Source organism: Leptonotus elevatus, chromosome 12 (assembly GCF_054856555.1).
Source record: "Leptonotus elevatus isolate MCC_2025b chromosome 12, RoL_Lele_1.0, whole genome shotgun sequence".
NCBI lineage: Eukaryota > Metazoa > Chordata > Actinopteri > Syngnathiformes > Syngnathidae > Leptonotus > Leptonotus elevatus.
The window spans coordinates 11,503,887-11,517,901 of NC_141250.1; the positions used below are offsets into that span (position 1 = coordinate 11,503,887).

The 14,015-nt window shown below is 40.7% G+C and overlaps 1 protein-coding gene across 1 annotated transcript in view; it reads right to left on the reverse strand.

Moving 5' to 3' along the window:
- Nucleotides 1-14,015, reverse strand: part of igsf3 (immunoglobulin superfamily, member 3) — a 106,168-nt gene that overhangs the window by 44,732 nt on the left and 47,421 nt on the right. Inside the window, exon 3 of the mRNA XM_086091731.1 lies at nt 4,635-5,054. Within this exon, the coding sequence (XP_085947857.1) occupies nt 4,635-5,054 (420 nt within the window). The remainder of the gene's footprint in view (nt 1-4,634; nt 5,055-14,015) is intronic.

Sequence of the window (14,015 nt, forward strand, 5' to 3'; positions counted from 1 at the left end):
CAAACGTTTGGGGTTAAATAAAAAGTTGGGTCGGTTAACTTTTGACCCAATTGAATCAGGTTATTCAATTAACCCCAAAAGTTGGGTCTAATAAATAAGTCACAAAATGAATCATATAATGGTGTGGCTTTGCAGGTAATAATTGTAATAACTCAAAACTCAGACCCAATTTGGGTTATTTTTGACCCAACTGTGTTCATTTAAACTAATATGCCTGCTTTTTGAATGTGAGAGGAAGCCAGAGACAATGCAGAAAACTCATGTAATTGTAATTCTTAAAGTTCAATAAATATATCATTAGTCATATCCCTAGTAAGAATACTGTTCTTATGCAATAAGTGATATAACAAATCTAACGTGTGATGTGCTGCAAACTGAGCCGCCATGAAATCACGTCACTTGCAGATTGATTGTTGAACGTGAATAAATAACAGTAATCATCTGCATATATTACGATGTCAGAGCCCCTCTCATCGGACCCAAATCTTTTGTGTAGACACTAATCAAGAGGGGATGATGTATACTGATACGACAACTAAGGAATGATGACGGCTCACTATTCATCTTGGCACTTTGTGTTCTGCCTTCCTGATGAGAACAATCAAGTTTGGATTTATGTCATTAATAAAATCTAATAGAAGTGACATTTCAAATCCCCCATAGTTTAGATCAAGTCAACAAATGTAAGAAAATATAATTCAATGCTCTTTCGCTGTACGTACTGCATTCGAAAATATGGTGTAAGAAAAAAATCTGAAGCAAAATGCCAAGTTTATAACCAGCAAAACACGCAAAGGACATTTTTTGAGATGTAATGTGTTGTGGAGGCGGGTGGCAATGGCCAAGTTTGGGGTGGGGGGGGGGGGCAGATTGTGGTACTTCATACTTTCAGAATTTCCTTTACATTTGTTATAATGACTATGGAGGAAAGCCAACAACAGCGACAGGGTTTATGTTTTCCCATTTTCAGCCATGCGTCCACAAATGTTACAGTGATGCGGCTTTACCGAATACAATCGATCAATGAATGGACAGCGGCAGCTAATAAAAAATTCATCGAGCTTTCACATGAAGGGTATTGGCTCGACATGCTTGGAACACACATTGAAATAGTACCTGGAAACCGGCTTTTGCCAGCGGAAAAGCCCTTTCAAATGTCCCCATCCGTGGAGGGGGGGTTGCATCTTGCTCTAAGCTACGTTGGGGCCAAAAGCACAAACAGCAATCCATCTATCCATCCATTTTTTATGTAGCACTTAAGAGTTGAGAGGCCATCTACACCCTCGACTGACCACCAGTCAATCCCATGGCACATGCTGGATAGACAAGCAACCTTTCTCACCGATGGATAATTTAACATCCATGTTTTCTGCATATGGGGAACAGTGCCTTGCTCAAGAGCACCTTGGCTGCAATTCCCTCTATTTATTTAAGATAAATATCAGCTAATTGATGACATTCCCACTATAATCTGTAATATTTACATGCAAACATCCCTCTCCTGTCAAATGATACAAATTCTAACATCTTGGGAACAAAAAAGATCGAAAACATAGATAGAATGTGTTCATGTCAAATAGTAAGAAATTAAAAATATTCTTTGTGCCATTTTGTCCATGCTTGATAGTGTTCTAATGCAAGACTGGCTTGACTGCACTAACTAAACTTCTCATTTGATAGGCCAACAGATGTAGGAATTTATTTCACTTTCTATAAGCGATGCGGCAGAACTCCACTGCACACTTCCATTTATTATACAATACATTCAGACTTCCCTCTTTATTTTCACCCACATCCTCTTTCTGTAGCAACCTCTGTCTTCCTTGAATGACACTCGCTTTCATGGCTTTAAAAAACTGATGCAGTGCAACATTTTGTATCGGGAGCCTCAGATAGCGAGTCCACACTTTAAATCGCCCTCCCACTTTCGATTGGGCCTGTTGTAATGGAAAGGTAGAGCGAGGCCAGGCCACTCTGGAACTTATAATGGAAAAGTGTCAGAATACGCTAAATGCTACACCACTGTGCTGCCCAAGACACAAACAGCAAATTTGTCTATCCATTCTCTATAGCCCTTCTCCTCATTAAGGTTGCAGATAAAATGGAGTGGATCCCAGCTGACTATTGCGTGAGAGGCTGGGAATACCCTGGACTAGTCAACGGTCAATCACAGGGTACCTATAGAAAAACAAGCATTGGCACTAGCAATCACACCCATTGATAATTTGGAGTGCTCAGTTGAACAAACATGCAGCTTTTTGGAATGTGGGCGGAAGCTGGAGTCCTGGGAGAAAATGTTAACTTTACACTGAATGGTTCAAACTGAAATTCGAACCCAGAACCTCTCAACTGTGAGGCAGATGCGCTAACGTCAAAACCAAGACAAACAGGAAACCTAAAAGAAAGAAGTTTAAAAGTCTAAAGTGGACCAAAGAAGAAAGTATGAGAAAGTTGATTTAAAAAATAATAGTGGGGGTAAAAAGAAAAGTTCTTAAAAACAGGGAGTTAAAACAAGATTCTGTCCAAGGCTGGTGGCCTCTTTGATGCTGGCTGTGGCTGATTAGTTAGTGATGGGACTGTCTGCCACTCCATCTTTTATGATGGGAGCTTAATGGAGGTGCTGTGCCCTACTCTCAGTAACATCCTCCCTCTCCAGCTGTCAAATATGCACACGTACCAACGATACGAGTTTGCCCCCGAAAAAGTTATGCAAGCTTCACCCTTGCCTGGCGGTAAGCAAACACAAAGAAATCCAAAAATCACACACATCAAGTTTGAGTGTGAACATTAGCACACCTCTGCTGTGTTTGCCGTCATGCAACAACACCTCCATCTATTATAGATTACAGGGAAGACGAAGAGTGACAAAGGGTTGAGAGAGGGGAACTCTTTGTGCCTTTTGTCTCCTCCCTGAAGTAGCAGGGAGTCATCTGCCAAATGTGCTCTACATCTCTGTTCCCGCTCTCCCGTCTCCACCAGCCAACGCTATCTGGGGCGCCATCAACTTATATAGCTCCACAGCGGATGTGATACTTTATTGGAAAAGGCCAAAAATGAGTCTAATTTGAAGGGACTCACTTATAGAGACACCCAAGTCCGTGTTCAGGCTGGATAATGGCGCTAATGTCATCGCTGTTTACCAGCCAGACGTAAGGGCCTTTCCAATAGGCGCACAAAGAATGACTTCTTCCGAGTGGGTGACGGCACAGCTCGAGTGATAGGGTGAGGAGGTCGAGTCGGGTGGGAAGTGCGGTCACGAGCCATAAAGCTGTCTTTGTGTCTGATCCATCAAGCACGGGGGTTGACTTCTTATGAGATAATTATCGTGAGGCATATTTAGCAGACAGCCACGCCATCATGTTACTTGACCTGATGTCCTACCTCCTTCCTTTCTGCCTCCTCCTCCACCCCCCTCTTTGTCATCTCCATTAGACAATCGACCAACCGGACTCAGAGTTGCCGACGGCCGGCACAGTTCCTCACGCTAATGCACTCAAGAAGAACAATGACTGGTGTGCCCGCAAGCAAGAGTTTTGCAATGGTTTCCCGAACTGGAAGCAACCCCTGCCTAGTTGTGGCTTGCTGTTCACAAATGCACCACTTAAAGGGGAAGCCAACTTTAAATATTTCTTGACAAGAATACGTTGTATGTGACCTCACTGGTTTAAACATGACATTGTGATTAATATTACATTTGTGGAATATGAGTTATGCAGCAAAATCCAGCCGTTTTTATCCATCTCAGGGGGCAGCTATTTTGCCCATTGCTGTCGACTTAAGATGACATCACAGTTGTTCAGGATCAGGCAACGACCCTGAAGCTGAGCTGTGATCACTCGTCAGAAAGTGGCAAAATGGTATATTAATGATATTAATAAAAACTGCTGGATTTTGCTGCTTAACTCATATTCCACTAATGTAATATTAAACAAAATACCGTATTTAGACTAGTGGGGCTGCATAGAACATATTATTGGGTTAACTTCCCCTTTAAAATATTTTATGTGTTGCTACAAGATGCTGCCTAGCTAAAGATTTCCTAGCTAAAGAAGTAAGTTGGAGTGATTATCTCAACTGGTCTAGGTTCCCACAAAAGAAAGAGTAGACATTCTTGTTTCACTAGATTAGAACAATTTTTTTGTTACAACATTGTATCGTGTGATACACTTCTTCTCTGAATGAAGCAAACATTTTGATAGTTGATTGTCTGGTCCATATTGAAGAGGAAAACTCAATAGTTTGGGTTTGAAATACATTTTTGATACCAGTACTATAACTTTTCTGACATTAATTAGCCCTTAGTGCCTTTCAGATTGTACCTTAAGGTACACAAAAGGGCTCCCACCGCTACTTCTGACAGTGGGGAGACCGTATACACTGTAGACACCTGCTGTGCACACTCGCACCGTTTACAGCCATTTACACTATCATTGACTATGCGTTTAATGTTGCTCACCAAAGCGACACAAATGCATCAGTGGGAGGTCTGTGGAGGTTGAATAAGCCCTTTTTTGTGAGTTAATGAGCTGAGTGTGAGAGACTGATCAGCAATCAGAGGAAGCCGGCCCGCATGTGCGATGTACATCTGCTTCTTGACTCTTTGCAATCAAAGCTGCATCCTTTACTTCACTCACCGGTGGGCTGAATGCGGAGCGGGGTCTTGTCGCTTTGTTTGCGGGTCATGGCAAACCAAGAACCGTCGGCATCCTGGATCCACTCCGCAGCCTGGCAGTAGAGCAGGCCCTGGTCCACCGGCTGTAGCTTGTGGATGGTCAGCCGGTAGGATGTGGCGCTGGTTTTGTCCAGTCGCAGGTCCCCCGCTGCCATCCTCTGGCGGTACGGACCCCCGGAGCGCAGGACAAAGTCCTTCGACAGGGTGAGCAGCTCCTGAGGCGGGGCGGATACGTCATCGGGCGCTTTGAGGTACCAGCCCACTGACAGGTGAGTGTGTTGCATTGTGGTCCGGGTAACTTCACAGGTCATCTGTAGTGTATCGCCTTCCACCTTGGACAGAGTCTGGGCTGGAGCTGATACTGCCAGCGAGTCGGCGATAACTGCAAGAAAATAAAAACAATTTAATCAGAGTTGGGGAAAATGAATGGGCCATATGGATAAGATTCACAATATATGAGAGAACTAAATAACGGAGCTGACACAAACTAAGACTAGGGCTCAATAGGATGATGGTGTAAAGAGAGGGATGAACAAGCATGAAAGAAAACAGTGCAATCCTAAACTACAATAGGCTTCAATAGATAGGACTTCCATCAGACTACTTAGACTGACTGACACATCCTGGCTGAGTGAGCAAGAGGTAGGGTACACCCTGGATTGGTTACCAGTCAGGGCACATATAGACAAACAACCATTAAGACTCACACATATGGACAATTTAGACTCTAATTTGTCCTAATGTTAGAGCCACTACAAAGCAGATCTACTACAAAGCAAAACGAGCGCAAACAAACATCATTAGCTAATTTAACATAGCCTAGCACCACTAGTTATAATGTATTGCACTGCCTCCGCAAAGGATAGACAGGTGCCGGTGCACTTTCATTCACTGGTCCACACTGCACAGGACAAGAACTAACCTGATCTAACAACAGCCAATTCTACTCACACTCGCTGACTCACACACTCAAAAGTCGCAGCTAGTACAGTGCAGAATGTGAAGATGGTAACCCCAAGTGGATAACAATAATACCTCCACATAGGGCTAGCCAATAAATTGAATAAATTTGATACATCGTCATTTTAAAAATTGAATCGTTGAAAATTTGCTAAATCGAGTTTTGTCTTCTGGATTGTTCACTCGCAGCGATTTTCCCTGAAGCAACTCCCTTCGCTCCCGGCTGTTTTACTGGATTTGGACTGATTTTGCAAGGTCCACAGAATATTCTGTTCTATTGCTATAAAAAACACGAAACCTACCAAAAGAAAGATAAGAGTCTCTTCTTTCATTAGGAAAAAAAAGTATATTTGTATCTGTTTCCGTTTTGCAGCAATTAGCATTAGAATATAGCTAAATTTCATAATTATTCATAAACCTGTTGAAAACACTGGCAAAAAGAGCTTGTTGCAACATGGCCCTGGATGATCTCTTATACTATGCTACCACCTGCTGGCCGTTTTTTGTAATAACTACCATAGCTTTAAACCACCTCTTCATGTCAGAAGCTGTATCAATGCTCAAGCATAGGAAAAAAACACACACACATAAAAGACGTATAAACACGTTTTGGGGAGTGAAGGGCAAAGTATTAAAAACGTATTTATACGCTTTTGGGTTTGATGAGTTAAAAGCTGTTCTTATGTTCTGTTGCATCCAAATATTTTTGTAAGTTGTTTTGCACAAGTGACAGAATGCTGGATGGGTGGTTTACAAGACACATTTGCAATAGCTACTAACTTCCTAATTGTTGCATTTAAGCACAAACTATAAATGTTAAGTTAATGCTAAAACTGATTTTGAATATGTAAACATTGTTGTCGTCTCAACATTTTGCACAGGAATTATTTTTGAAAAAATGAAACCTTTAAATAAATGTTGGTTGGGTTTAATAGATTATAATCAATTAAAAACGTAATTGTTCTGAATAACTGGGGAAAAAAAGAGATTCAATTTTTTGTCATATCGCCCAGCCCTACCTCTACATTAAATGCATATTGGTGTTGGGTTTGTTCTTTTTTTTTTTATCCACTTCATCTATTAATAGATGAAGTAATCAACAGAATACTCAGTTCTAAATATATTCAACTGCCGCAGCCCTATAAAAAAAATACTTCTATGTCATTGTATTGGTATTTATTTTTTCATAACCTGTGTTCCTGTTTTCTGTTTAGCAGAGGGAAATCACGTTTCTACTTCTTTATAGTGAGGCATGCGGCTTCCAATTTGACTACCAAATATGGTTCCGAGCGCAACAAAGGGTTACAGCATATACAATGTGCAAATCTATTTAGGGAATGCACAGGTAGGAAGTGCTTAACATCAAAATGAATGTGCTGGAGAGGCTGTTTCAGGTTAAAATGATCCATTATTTTAAGTGTTCTGTCCCAGTCCATAAAGAAACAGCATGTTGCTGCTAAATGTGCAGGACTGGCTTGACTACAGCAGACAATTTGGGGTTTATGTCTACTCGTAGTGAAAATAAATAGACATACAGATATACGATAAAAGTGCCTCAAGATCTGATTTGCAACCAAGTGGAGGAAGAAAATATTTTTTCTCCCTCTGACACGAGCGCCACCCATATCCTCCTGTTTCATGTTCAACTTTAACATGCTACAGTGTGCTGACATCTCACCGCAGCACTGGCCTCCAGAGAATAGCATGAATATATAAATAAGCACACTTATTTATATATTCCATACCATTTCTTTAATGACGCCAGCGATACTGTATATAAAGGTCATTAAAAAATAAAAAAATCAGTAAACTGAAGCATGTAGAAAACGGACCGTCTATTTTAAATCTATGGAGTGAATCCTCCTCAATTGTGAGGAGAAAGCTACTACTGTAATATGCACATATTGTATGCAGGCACGGAGCCTAGAAATATGCTCAATGCACACAAGCTGACATCAAGTTAATTGAGCAAACGATGCAAGTCGAAGCATAATTGCGTGTGATGAATCTTACCAGAGATAAAGAAACAGTATGTTGTAATTTGTGCTTAAAATAACACCTTCCGCGTCACTGTGATGGCTCATTCGCTTGCAATAAGGTGAAAGACGTGTGTTTGTTATTGGCATGGCAACCCCACATCACTTCTGTAAAACAGACAGCAATCTGGAGACATGATATCTGATGGGTTCCCTTTGAAAGCTACAAAGAGCCAAAAACCTCAAATCTGCTTCCTGTGTTGATTTACCTAACTGCAGAGAGTACACATGCACAACTCAGAACTTTGAGCTGCATTCACCGTTTCTAGTCAGAGGCCAGAAATTTACATGGGGTGGCAACCTTCACTGTCGTTTAGCATTTCATGATAAACGTACATTAGGCTGAATCGTAGTAAATATGCTGAAAACAGACGTAATCTATTATCTATATTTGTGTTTTGTATTTTAGTATTACCGTACATATGATTTGGGTGGGAAAATACAGGAAAAACCTTGGACATCACTTTTTTATTTAATTTTCTTCATTTTCTTTACATTTTTCTTTAGTCAAGTTGGCGACACACCGAGTGATTAATTGGGTCATAAATATTTGTATTTACAGGAGCGGAGGCCACCCTGAGAACATGTTATATTCCATACCATTTCTTTAATGACGCCAGCGATACTATTTTTCAAAATATTTCAAGTCAGATAGATGCAAAACAGCAGCCATTAATACACATAAGCGGGAAAGGTGTTCATGTGGATCGTGTGCAAAAACAGGAGCTACACCGAGAGCGGGACCAGCCAGAAAGAGCGGCGCAGTCAAACTAGGCCAACGTCAGACAGATCGACACGAGGGGCGAGAGAAGACAATAACGTGGTTAATGCAGCTCAAGTGAGAAATGCTGTTAGAATAAACGTAGCGGGAAAACAGAGTGGCCAATAAGGGAGGGTCAAAGTCAGCAGGCCTCTAATGAGGTGCTACATTCTACCCCTACTGTAGAGCCACACATGAAAGAGCAATTTGCTGCACTTCTTTGACTAAATACTTTATCTTCACATCCACTTCTCGCTCACCTCAAGTGAGTTATTATGGCAATGTTAGGCATGGGTGCAATAAACTTTTTCTGCTGATATATGCCTTTGTTGCTTGTATGATACAATTACTAATATGGGACTCTAAGTAGGCCGGTGCCAGTGTTTATAGTGAGAGGCTCTGTTTATAATGGCTTCTGGCTGGGCAACCTCACTCTCTTAATGGGTCTTACCGCTGGGCAAGCGGATTTCAGTGGAACCATATCGGCATGATATAATCCTGTTGTTGTTCCACAAATTAGTGTCTTCCAAATTAGGGACCCCGAGCAATAAAGGGTCCCACAAATCTGAAAATAAGTGAGTGAGATAGGATTAGGTTCGTAATCACGTTTTTTTTTTGGTTAGTTAGCTAGATTAGAACATAAATGGTAAATTTTGATTGTCAGTACACTTTATTAAATCGACAAGAAGTAAGATACACCGGAAAAACTAAAATGTTGACATATTTACAGTAATTTGGCTAAATGTATTATTCATTCTAATAATTGTGTTATTTTGTTTGAATCAAAACAAAAATATCGATATCAAAATTAAAAACCTAAAACAAAAAAAACTAGATTTATATGGCGCTTTTTGGGACACTCAAAGACGCTTCACAGTGGTTGCATTATTCGTGCGCTCACACATTCACACTCTGGTGGCAGTAAACTACTTACCGCCCTTCCGACCACCACCAAACATTCGCACCTTTCAGACACCAGTGTGAGTGGCACTGGAGGCAATGTGCGTCAAGTGTCTTGCCCAAGGACACAACGTCACATGACTTGGAGAGAGCGGGGATCGAACAGCCAACCTTCCCGTTACTGGACGACCATATCTCTACACCCTGAGGCGAGATGAGATACCGTTCATCCCTTCGCCCAATCATTTGATATTTGCATAAATCATGACCAAAATGATTTCATATGCCTTGGCAGCGGTCTGCACACAACAGAGCCATTGTAGTTTCTAGGGTGTTATAAAACATGTATTACTGTGTTATTACAGCGGATAATACCTAAATTGTTACACGCATCAAAAGACTGAATGCTCAGCAATCAGAACCTGAACGGCAGCCGCACGAGACTGTTACCACAACAACACACCTACGCTACAACCTACCATTGCCATAGCAACCCTCCCACATGATGCTCAGGGCCTCTTTGAACGGCAAGCGCGTCACTGGGACAACAGTGTGCCCCTGCGTCCCTCCAATATCTATTTGAACCCCTCTCTAAATCTCCTTGGACTGAAATAATTCCGCAAGTTGATGCTTCACAGCCCATGGCCACACTTCTTATAGAGACATTTAACATTGGCACTAGTCCTCAGACCCCTGGACCAACCAGATTTAGAGACAGATCAGTCAGGGATAGCAGACCAATCAGAGCACCTCACCAAATCTCAGCATTTCTGAGAGGGGCAGAGTGCGGTTGTGGAGATCTTGCAATGGCCCCACTGACCTCAATCTGGGAGTGGATTAGGAGCAGAATGAGATGGCATTCCTGGGCACAACCACACACACTTTATCCTGTCACTTGAGACAACATAGCGAGTGACTTAAAATCCCTCAACTATTGCTGCTATATGTCATACATACTGTACGTCAACCTGACGCTTGATTGTGTACCAAATCCTAAGTGATTGTTGGGGCAAATGTGGTTCTATATGGCTAATCCACGTTGAATAAGGTATTCATTAAGGTTATTAACGCGTCATAGGGCACCCTAATTATTTTCCTCCTAAATATAAAACTTTTTTTTTTTACTTTTCCGATATAATTATCTTTCTTTGCTCAAAGAAATTACATTCTTCTATTGAATTCAGATCTATGTGGTGTCCCTTTGCACTTAAATTAAAGCCAAATGTGGTGTTCTTGTCCTATAAATGACTCTGAAATATTTCTTCCAAGACGGTTCCTTTTTTCTTTTTCTTTTACTGGTTTGGGTTATGCATTCATTTATTCTGGCAGCAGTTTATTTTATGTAAGAGTCTGGATTTATTTTTGTTTTAGTTTTAGGTAGGTATTATTTCAACAATGAATAAATGGCTTGCACATTGATTATGTCATAAAAATGTAAAAACTCTTGAAACATTCCTCTTAGTTAGTAATCAAGTAAGAAAGACATTTTTTTTTCTCTCCTCAGATCTGTGCTTAAGATGCTGGAGCCTATCCCAGCTGAAACCGGAAGTGCTGCTTACATTACAAGAAGAAAACATTTTTGCCATCCAGCATAATACAAATATTATTTGTACTGTACATATGACAGTTTGCATAAACTATTGGGATACATATTGCCTTTTGAAGGCCATGTATCGGGATATATCGGGATACGTATTTGCATCGTGACCGCTGGATCGTGATGCGCATTGTATCGTGATGTTGTATCCAGCCCTACTCACTACTCGGCTAACATCTTATTTAGATTGAGATCCTTAAATCACATATTTTTCTGCCGGGATTCCTCTTTTAATATTGAATTTTATTGATCATCCTTCACATTTTGGGTTTGTTGTGCTTGAGCGTGAAGGAAAAAATATAAACATTCCGTTTATTATTTTGTCTTTTTGACGGGCACAGAGGCTGTCAGACCACCATAAATCTTCCCTCCTGGTCTACCTCATCTACATTTTTTTTTATTTTTGCTTTAATCTTCCCTCCTAGCCGATCTTCTCCTCACGTCAAACCTCTGAAGTGAGCGACGCTCGTCATTGCTCAAGCTGCCCTTTTAAGTCCACGCATCAGGATGTGCAAGTAGGTTGGAGAAAGACACAAAAACAGACTTTTGCAAAGATGAGACGGGGTGAAAATAGATGATTTATCCAATGTGACCTGTATATTTCCATGCATCCAAACTTCTTTCCTTGCACTTTGTTCAATGCATTATAAAGTTACGGTTGGAAGAAACAAACAACAAAGGATTTCAGTGTGAGCTTGTGTGTGTGTTGCATGTCAAGCTTGATGACGAGGCATCGCATGTACTCGTTTTTTGGTTTTGTCTGACATGTAAACATTTATTTATTGTCCGCTCCACTGGTGTACATAACATATTGATGTCAACAAGCAGCATAGTGGGTGTCTCATTAGGAAATGGTGGCCGCCATGCACAACCAACAGGCTAAACTGCACAGCCAAAATGTACTACAGGGTGGCATCCAAAGGTGCAAGTCAACCATTATCAGAATGTATTTTTTCCTCATTGTTTTCTCTGTAATTTGAATGCCTCACAAGATTTCAGAAAATCAGCGAGACCTCGGCTAAGTTAGCACAATAACCAAATCACTGCCAACTGTTTTTAACATTATAAAGCTTGAACCATGAAATATGTGAGAGAAAATTTGGATTTTTTGTAAATAGACATATGACTTTTAATTTGTGTCATATTTGATACATCCGGTCACAATGCTTTAAATTCGTACATTTATAACTGTCAAAATTATTGTAATAGACATATCAAACATATTAGTATTTCCAAAAATCAGAAAGAACATGTCCCACTATTACAAGTAATAAGTATAGGTGTCGCTCCTTTCTCAATTGTGGCGATCATGCAAGGTCGCTGGAAAAGCCATCAGCTGGGTGATACTGCCCTCTAATGGATTATTTGTGCAATGCAATGCATGTGTCAGATCATTTAAGTCAGGGTTTTAATGGGAGAAAAACAATATATATACTCATGAAATAGAGTGCTCTAAATGTCTTGTATTTATTATGATACATTTGGCTTTATAGGATTAAAGCAGAGTTCCCCACATCACCAGCCGTTTTAGAGCATTCTGACTGATCGTTCAAGACCCACAGAATATTGTGTTCTGTGACAACAAAAGCATCTTATTACACTATAAAAAGACTGTTTTGGTTGCTTTTTCTGTTGATTAATACTTACCAAGAGAGTGTGGGTTGGTTTCACCCAAAAACATGTTTCTGACCAAAAAAACAGGATAAAAAGCTTTTAGTGAAAATAACTGTCAGTGACTTTGACCCTTTTTTTATTTTTATTTTATTTGTGAAACCTCAATTTTAAAACAAAAACAAAACTGAAAATGGCAAAATCATATTACTAATAATAATTTATTTACAGATAACAAATAAACATGCCGTGAGCGACACTGACTCACCGCACGGGTCCAAATCAGTCGCATTTTTACATGCTGTTCACCATTCACTTCACTAACTGTGTCTTCTTTTCTTATAACCGCGACACACACTGTTTATACCATACTACACTGTTCCAATGTGAGATGCCTTGACTTTCAGCATGTTGACATTTTTCTCCCTCCTATATTGCGTTATAAGCCAAGATTGACCCTCCTAATATATACGCCTAACATTAACGTCCAAGCTGACCTCGGACAAGAAGCAGGGTACAATCTGGCTTGGTCCGAGACCTTTAAACCAAGGTACAAATCCAACCAAATTTGTGCGTACCGTTAAGAAAAGGCCTCGCTGAAGGTAAACAGAACTAAGAACCTTGGTTTAAGAACCTTGGATTTAAAATACTTTTAAAATGCTACTTTAAACACTCAAAAACATTTTATGAAGGCAACATTTGGCTCTTGTAATGAATCAATTCAATTTACATTATATCCTATGGGCAAAATGTATTCTAACTCCTGACAAAGTTGACCAACGCCCCGGAGCGGACAATGTTCCAACTGTACGTGGCCTTAAACATGGTGAATAGAGCAAATTTCGATGTTTAAATGTTTTATCTCATCTAAAATATCAATGAAATTGACTAATGAGTACATTTTGGCAAGAGAAGCATTCACAGGGGGCGAGTGCAGCAGATGTTCAGACACAGCTGAAGTAGGTACCAATTTACGTAGCGCGGCGGCGTGTTAAGTGTCGGCGTGTTGGTGCAACTCAAACGGCCATTTGGCGAAGCCAGCAGGGCAATTAATGTTAATTACTTGGTGAAACGGAGAAAAGTGCTGAGAGGACGACCGAGCGCGGGGGCGAACCTCCGCTCAAAATCGTAAGCCTCATCGCCGAGGCAGGACGGCCGCAACTCAAGCAGGTGTACCGGGTCAGGACGCAACACAATTAGGGATAAATACGCCACCAGCCTCGCCTACACCTGTCACCGACATCCTCGTTATCCATCATCATGCTACAAAGTCCTCCACCTCTTGAGGTTGCTGTTGAGGCTCTCGATTGGCTGATGAGGAGGTACAATGGGGAGATAGCATAATTTGGGTTTAAAACGGAGTACAAAGATATGGAACAAAGAAAGTCTTGTTTTACACGCCTTGAGCTACCCGACGCACAAAACAATGTCGGGATTATTGTGGGGAATACATTCCAGAACCACCCGCTTTTATAGAGG